The sequence below is a fragment of the Macaca thibetana genome, chromosome 18, assembly GCF_024542745.1.
Source record: "Macaca thibetana thibetana isolate TM-01 chromosome 18, ASM2454274v1, whole genome shotgun sequence".
Taxonomy (NCBI): Eukaryota; Metazoa; Chordata; class Mammalia; order Primates; family Cercopithecidae; genus Macaca; species Macaca thibetana.
The window spans coordinates 20,853,156-20,861,309 of record NC_065595.1 but is presented as its reverse complement, the minus strand read 5'-3'; the positions used below and the strand labels follow the sequence as shown (position 1 = coordinate 20,861,309).

At 34.5% G+C, this 8,154-nt stretch overlaps 1 protein-coding gene across 1 annotated transcript in view; it reads right to left on the bottom strand.

The window, feature by feature from the left end:
* Nucleotides 1-405: 405 nt before the first annotated feature.
* LMAN1 (lectin, mannose binding 1) overlaps nucleotides 406-8,154 on the bottom strand; it is a 32,570-nt gene continuing 24,821 nt past the window's right edge. Inside the window, exons 11-13 of the mRNA XM_050767157.1 lie at nucleotides 5,651-5,804; nucleotides 4,001-4,122; nucleotides 406-3,720 (exon numbers count right to left, since the gene is read on the bottom strand). Of these exons, the coding sequence (XP_050623114.1) occupies nucleotides 3,684-3,720; nucleotides 4,001-4,122; nucleotides 5,651-5,804 (313 nt within the window). The 3' untranslated portion in view covers nucleotides 406-3,683. The remainder of the gene's footprint in view (nucleotides 3,721-4,000; nucleotides 4,123-5,650; nucleotides 5,805-8,154) is intronic.

Genomic DNA, 8,154 nt, shown 5'->3' with positions numbered 1-8,154 from the left:
AAGCCCTACTCTTTTATTTTTATACCACATTAACTCTCAGAATTGGAATTACTTGGTTAAATGGTACTTGCCAAAAAGATTAAAATATTTTTTAAACTACCACTAATTAGTAATGACTATCGGTTCCAGCTTAACTACACTTTTGCCATCATTTGGTTATTAGAGGTAAAAACATCAAATACATTGTTTTAATTAGTTTGTATTTTCATTACCAGCAAGGGTAAACAGTTATCCATGACCATTTCTATGTTCTCGTGCCATGCTTCCATGTACTGCCTCTGCATGCAGCAGGCTACCTTGGGCAGAGCCCAAAGCATGTGATAAATGAAATGCTATCACAATACAGGTCCTGTCTGAAAAACAAATGGCAACTTATTATCCAGGATCAATGAAGGAAAAAGCAAATTTACTAAAATATTTCTTTATTTGAATAAGGTCAATACCATTTCTTGAATTCCAGCTAGCATCAAATAACAATCAGGAAAAAAAAAAAAAAGACGACAAAATGTTATCCAATTCAAATTGACAGTGGATAGAAAACCCTTTTAAACTTTAAGTAATGTCATAAAAGAAATATATTAAACAAGCAACAGATAGATCTAAAAAGTTCCAAGTGTGGGTTTCACATTAGATCTTATAAATTTAAAAAATCCTCAATATAATCATTTGTTCACTATCTTCTTTTGATAAGCACATGGACAGGGAAAGATAATCACATCTTAATATTCACAACTGCTATTTGTGTTCTTTACAAAAACTGTATCTCTGCAATGCAGTGAGGCAGGCAATCCCTTGTTCAAGTAATTTCTATTTTCCCTAAGTTATCAAAAAGTACAACTGTCTGAGATAAAATGTTACCATAATCACAATGAGGAAGGCAAAAAAGCTTTAGCAGGCAGGCTTGAAGATGGGAGTTTTCATGGCTTGACCATGAATGATCTTAAGATGATTTCATAAGTTTAAAAGCCATCACGAAAATACTAAAAGCAACAGGTAATAATGTAGAGTCAGTCTGTAGTTGCTCATGAACCAAGAGTTTTAATAAAAAGGAACATTAATTGTAGGTATAAAAGAATCAGTGCACATCTGTTAATGTCATTGACAATAAAAATATATTATCCTCTCAGATCAGCTCTAAATTAACAAAACATCTATTTTTTTTCCACTCCTCATTTTAGTGGTTCTCAGACATCGGTGTGCTCAGAATCTCCTGAGGTGCCTCATATTGAACAATGACATCCCAAAGCCCCACCCCTAAGATTTGATTCAGGTGGTCTGAAACCAGGCACCATGACCCAGATGGTCTATGGATTATACTTTGAGAAACACTGCTATTCCCTTAATACATAACAAAACATTGTTTACTGTTTATGACTTCGTGGTAAAGTTTTAAGCTGAATAAAACATTCAAACAATTATTAGAACACAAATAGGTACATGAAATAAGGGTATTAGCCATTAAGCAATTGCATTTTCCTTTTAAAAGTGGCATCATAAACACAATGACTTACATAAAAATTTTAAAATCAACTTTGTTTTAATCCAAGGCACCTGTAAAACACTTGCTGGTGTGAGAGAAGTGAACAAATTCAGTTATACAAAATAGTACAGAAATGAAAGAATCCTGGCAGTGATTGATTTTTCCACAGAGCAAACCTTTTTGTTCAGAAATGAGCTCCTTACAAAAGTCAATGATTTTGAGAAAAACCAAACTTCAAATAATATGATACACATTCTGCGTGAACTACTTTACTGAGTGATTTTCAAGCAAAGTGTATCACTAAGTATAAAAGATGAAAGGTTCATGCTCGTGCTGTTTCATAACAGCCATCTCCATTTGTAATAAGAATGATGAGAATGATTCCCCTTGAATTTCAGCCCGAAAAATGTATACTGCATAGATCTGGTATTCCTTTAATGCACAGGCACATATGACCATGGACTTTATAATACTGGATTTGGCAGCCTTTTATCTCAGGAGGATTTCTCAAGTTTCATAGTCTACAACTTAAATATTCTTCTGAAGGTATATAATTTTTTTCATGGAGCAAGAGTAAATTCTGTGATGATGAAGCCTCTGAAACATGAATTTCAAAATGTTAACACTACAAAAGAAAAACGCTAGAGAAGCATTTTCTGTGTTGAAATGACTGAAGTAAAGTAAGTTATCACTGGCATATTCTCTTTCAGTGTTCCAGGATAAGTATCAACATAAAAAGCAATGCGAGACTGTTTGCACACACAGCACTCATTCGGTACGGCTATAATACAGAGTTCTTCAGACAGTCTTTATACATAGATTTTAGGTTGTTAGCCCAATCTGTGAATGACATTTGAGAGCAAACCTAGGGAGGCTTGGAATAATTCAACCGTACTATTTTATAAAATAGTATTGTTTGGAATTCTATGGCAAATGAAAGACAACCACTCTAGCTAAAAGAGGTAAAACAGTATTTTGAAGGCAGCAAAAATCAGTATAAATCAGCTGTGAACAAAATTAAATTTGCATCTTAAACTGTCATTTACAGACTGTTTCTATAATACCTACAGCTATGCACAAAGACTCTAAAAACTCCTTCCAGTCTGATATTTCAAGGTTAAGTTTACTAACAAGTGCTTCACTTAGTTCTGGCACTAAAAGGAAACAAGTACAAGTAATCACTGTTTTTCAAATTTTGCCTTCAAGAATCTTAAAACTGCTTCTACTACAGCCTCCTTGATTTAAAAGAGTATGCAAATGGTCACTAACCCCAGCCAGCATGAAGTAACTAATGTAAACCAGAATGTAGTGGCAGGTTTTGTAAATTTAAAATATCCTCAGATCATGCAATTTGAGCTGAATTTACAGGCTGTAGTAAATGGGAGAAATGAATTCCTTAAGTTACAAATATAAATACAAAAATTATTTTCATAATATTGACCTGACACCATTGGAATGAAGACATTCAAGAATATGGGCAATCATGAATGAATACATTACCAGGCAAAATACCTATAAAAGTCATTCTCAGAGGAATGTTTCCACTTACAAGGTTTTTTAGGCAAAAAGCAGCTATTAATTTTCCTCTAAACTTTCCTTTAAAAGTGAAATATATCATTGATAAATAGAGGAAAAAAATTTTTCACTTAACATTTTGAAGTCTATTATCCAGATCCTTAAAGCTCTCAAAATATTCTTTGATTTCAAAGGAAGTTAAATTAAGATGAAAGGACTGCAGGCCCAGGCCTTTGATTAGGAAGTCTGACCTCTAAAAAACACTTTGGTTACAAAATAAACCTGATGGGACTTCTTAATTAGACCTCATATTCTGGGAGGCATGAGGGCAAGTGTGTCTATGTTACACAGGGAAACCTGCAATACTGGAGACTTAGGGGGTAACATTCATATCCAGGGGTTGCCCCCACTTTCTTATTTACCCTCTTACTGGTCAATATTCTGCTCAGTGGCTGTATCATAGTGACCAGAAATTCACTGAAATTTAGACAGATTTACATACTGTGAACAAATTAAAATGTGGTTGTCTTTGCTTTAAGGTTTATTCTTAACTGCAAATCAATGTTTAAACAGTTATTTTATTTAAAATTTTTAATAATTTAGACTATGAAGCAATTTAAATACTTAAATTCCCTCAAAACAACAACATTTTGTACACAAATAGATGATGTACACATGAAAATGGTAGTCAAAAGAACTTTTTGGCAGCTGCTTCTTGCTGAGACCTAGGGAAAAAAAGAAACAAACACTGAAAGAAGGTCTATATACTTAACTTGAAACAGGATTGTTGAAAATTAAAATATCAATGCCTTTTGAATTATACAATGCGTAAAGATAAACACATATTCTATACATGCATTTTATGTGAACTGAAATGAACAGAAATCACAATAAACAATTTTATAGGTGGTGAAAATTGTATTATGAACATAGATAACTTAGTTGAATATTTCTAATTAAACAGATGCAGAAAAATATTGGGTCAAATTTTATCAAGAGACTTACCTATACATGATATAACCAATGAATAATACAGTTTGCACCACAACAAATATAATGAAGTGGACCGTAGACAAACATGATGGAAATGGTGGTAGTTCTGGGCATTTCGACTTTTCATTTGACAGCTGTAAGGCAAATGACTCTCTATTACAGTTAGTCAAATTAGCAGTTTGGAAAAAGAAATAAATGTGAAATCTTTGCAAAACTCAGTTTGCTATATAAACAAGTATTTTCATTTTTTCATCCCCCAGAAAACCTTCTATCCCCTTAACTTTTACTGACAACTGTTTTTGAAGGAGTAGGTGACACCGGAAGGCCTCCACCTTTTCACTACCCAGTCACTAACTCACTGCCACCTGGCTCCTGTCCGCATTACGGTATATGATAATGTTACTGTTCCTGATGTCACTGAGGCTAGGGTCACCACAGACAACTCCTCTGGACACTCCCAGTTCACGCTTGCTGTAGTGGTGTGATTATTAACAGCACCCCCTTCACTCTCAAAAGTGTTCCAGGTCAGACAATAAATTACATGGTCACCCTACCAACAAACTACTTGACATATAGAATGGTTTTTTCTCAGTCCTCATTCTCTCCAACCTCATAGCATTCAACATTACTCACTGGTGTTCTGAAAAATATTTCTTTCCCTATTTCCCTGAGTATTCCTTCTATTTTAAGGAGGTAATTAAATATCAGAAACAAAGATTTCATCCAAGTATCCAGAGAGAATGGCTTCTAAGATTAGTTGTTCCCAATATAGTTATATTTGTGGGGCAAAGTTCTTCAGTAAATGGATATGCACAGTATCAATTTGGTCATTGCAACAAAGGCTAAAGTAGGAGAAAAATAACCTCAAACAGAACTAAGGGGACAGATAGTAATGCTTTGGATGAGAGGTCATGATCAATAAGAAAACTATTAAGCCATGTTTGAAAAAAAATGTATATTCAAGGCATATATACAGGAATATAGTTAAGAGAGTTGTCAAAAAATGTAAAGGAGACAAGATTAGAAGCTGAAGACCTAAGTTATCTCCCTCTACTACTTACTAGTTACTGACCTTGGGAGAGTTAATGTAACATTATTACTAATATGTTAGCATATTTTCTAAAGGACATCAAATGTTTTAAAAAGCTTTTAAAAAGATAAAACATGATATAAAATATAAAGGATTGGGATTTCTGCTTCTGGTAAGGTACACTAGGAAATATGGGCCAATCATATCCCAAATATGTCTTACAGAAGACAACTAGCAGAGTCAAAAACAAATCCAACCCAATCCAAGCACACGAAACCCAGGTAAAGGTAAATGACGCTAACAAGATAGCAAGAAATTGCCAGATTATAGAACCTTGAGGAAAAAATAGGCCAAAGAAATACACCTTAGGCGATCCATGGATCAGAGAAGACATTAACACGGAAATCAGAAAATATTTTCATGAAATGATAATACAAATATTACATATTAAAAAACCATAACCGCTATGGGAGCTGTTTACACATGGAGATCTACAATGTATGGGACAATTCTACCTTAAACATTAAAAATAAGCATCAGCATTAACTAAAGGGTTACAAGATTTTCAGTAGAGTGTGAGTTCTTCCTTTCCTAGAGATTATAATTATGAAAGGAAAAGGAAACAAAGTCACCATGTTTCGCTGCACTAAGTTGTCTATGTCCCTCTTTACTGTGTGCAGGTGCTCTTTGATGTCAGCGAAGTGCTGTGCTGTCTCATAGACGCCTCCGGCAGAGCCAGGGTGCTGCATTCCACTGACCAGTCTGACGGTTTCACTCATGGAATTTCTGAAACAGAAAGACTCTTGATACAATAAAATCACTATAGAGATTATTTTTTTTCAGTCACAGATCTCCAATACTTATACCTTTTCAAGTTCAATATATTACATCCTTAAAAAAAAAATGGTAAAGAAGTATTTTAAAAAATTGAGTTGTGTTCAAAATTGGAAAATAATTTATAAAACAACATTATGCCTTTATCTTTTACTAAAGGTCATCTAAAAATACCATGTAGAAACTACTACTAGGTAATTTGTGTTAAAACCAATAGTGTAAGTGGATATTGAATATAATGGATGATATTTTTAATGAAGTTGTAATAAATCTTTCTAGGTGTTCAGCTGTACCATAAAGGACTAGTGCCAAATGCAATCATTTCCTATAGGCACACTCACACACACAGACTTGTCTGCTCTGTAGCTGCATATATAGATTATTTCACTCATACAGCATACAGATGGAGACTAATGGCTTTGTGACCCTGAGGACAGGGGTCACAATTCTGATTTCCTACTAGTGCCTTCAACAGCTATGGTTTAATTTGGAGGAATAAATAAATAAGTTATCTCATTGGAGTCAAATGTAGTTTAAAAAGTAAGAGCTTTACCAGAAGAAAAAAAAAAAAAAGACTCAAATTACTTAAAAATAACACTATATGTCAGACGGAATGTTAACTATAACATTTAAAAAATTATATTTGAGTTACGTGAGCAGTAAAGACTTAAAAGTAGTTACAAAATATGTCAAGTGCTTTTGAATCAATGTGTTGATTACAATTTCTTTCAATGGCACATATGCCCAAGAAAATCCATGGGGCGCTAAGCTTTTCCACTGAAAGTCAAATTAAGCATAACATTTTAATATAACTAAAATACTACCAAGACCAAACCCCCCAGAGTATATAACGTTGTTACATATCTGCATTTAAGAATTTTGCTTCCCAGAAGCATGAACTTGCTCAGTATAAATGTCTTTTTAATATACCAAAGATTGAGTCACCTAATGCGCTCCTACTCAGTCATTCATTCATTTGCCTGTTCATTCTGCTAACATTTATTTCATAAGTGCTGTGAGCCAGGGAATATTTAGGGATATAAACTTTGAAAAAAAAAAAAAAAAAAAAGAAATACCTGCTCTGCGGACATGCACTGTCTAGCAGGAAAGCAATGTGAAAGAAGCACAACTTTGTCTGCACGTTATGCACATGTACCCTAGAACTCAAAGTATAATAATAAAAAAAAATAAAATAAAAAAATAAAATAAAATAAAATAAAATAAAAAGAAAGAAAGAAGCACAACTAGAGCTCTACAAAGAAAGATGCATTTAGCTGAGTGTCAAAAAATGAAGAGGAGTCTCTGGGGATAGAAATGTGGAAGGTGGTCATATTTGGTTTAGGAAACAGGTCAAGTGAAAAGAGGGCTGGACAGAACCCTTGAAAAGAATACCTTTTAAGGGATGATGGAAGGAGAGCAAGTGAAGATAACTAAATGGAAGCAGAGGCCAAAGAACACCAAGAGTAAATGGTATACCAGAAGTCTTGAAAGGGATTTTGAGATGGAGAAGTGGGAAGAGGCATCAGCTGCTACAGAAAAGCTACATGCTTTCTAAGATCTCTTTCTGCTAAAAAAAAAATTTCTATGATTCCTTAAGAATATAAAAATCCACAAAGAAACAAACCACCCTTTCCATTAAAGGCAAATATTTCCTATATATTTACATTTTTTCTGAAGCTAAATCCTAAAGAAAAAGGTCCAGAGGACTAGTTCAGAAACTTGAGCTCAGTTTTTGTATTAACTTATTGTATGCATGACATTTGTTCTCAGTAAGTGGGAGTCTGCAAGGATTGTTAACTCCTCTAAGAAAGGGATTCTATGGATAATACAACTGGATAGCTAGGATGTCCTGACAACTAGTTACATCTTTAGATGTCCTAGTACTACTGTCAAGTTAAACATGCAAAGCACAAAAGAGTATTTAGAGTATGCTATTCTTCACAGAGGAAGGGTACTTCAGAAAATATGGGCGGGGTGCGGTGGCTAACACCTGTAATCCCAGCATTTTGGGAGGCCAAGGCGGGTGGATCACCTGAGGTCATGAGTTGGAGACCAGCCTGGCCAACATGGAGAAACCCCATCTGTACTAAAAATACAAAATTAGCCAGGCGTGGTGGCAGGTGCCTACAATCCCAGCTACATGGGAGGCTGAGGCAGGAGAATCACTTGAACCCAGAAGGCAGAGGTTGCGGTGAGCCAAGATTGCACCATTGCACTCCAGCCTGGGCAACAAGAGCAAAACTCCATCTCAAAAACAAAACAAAACAAAACAAAACAAAAACAAAAACAAACACACAAAAAA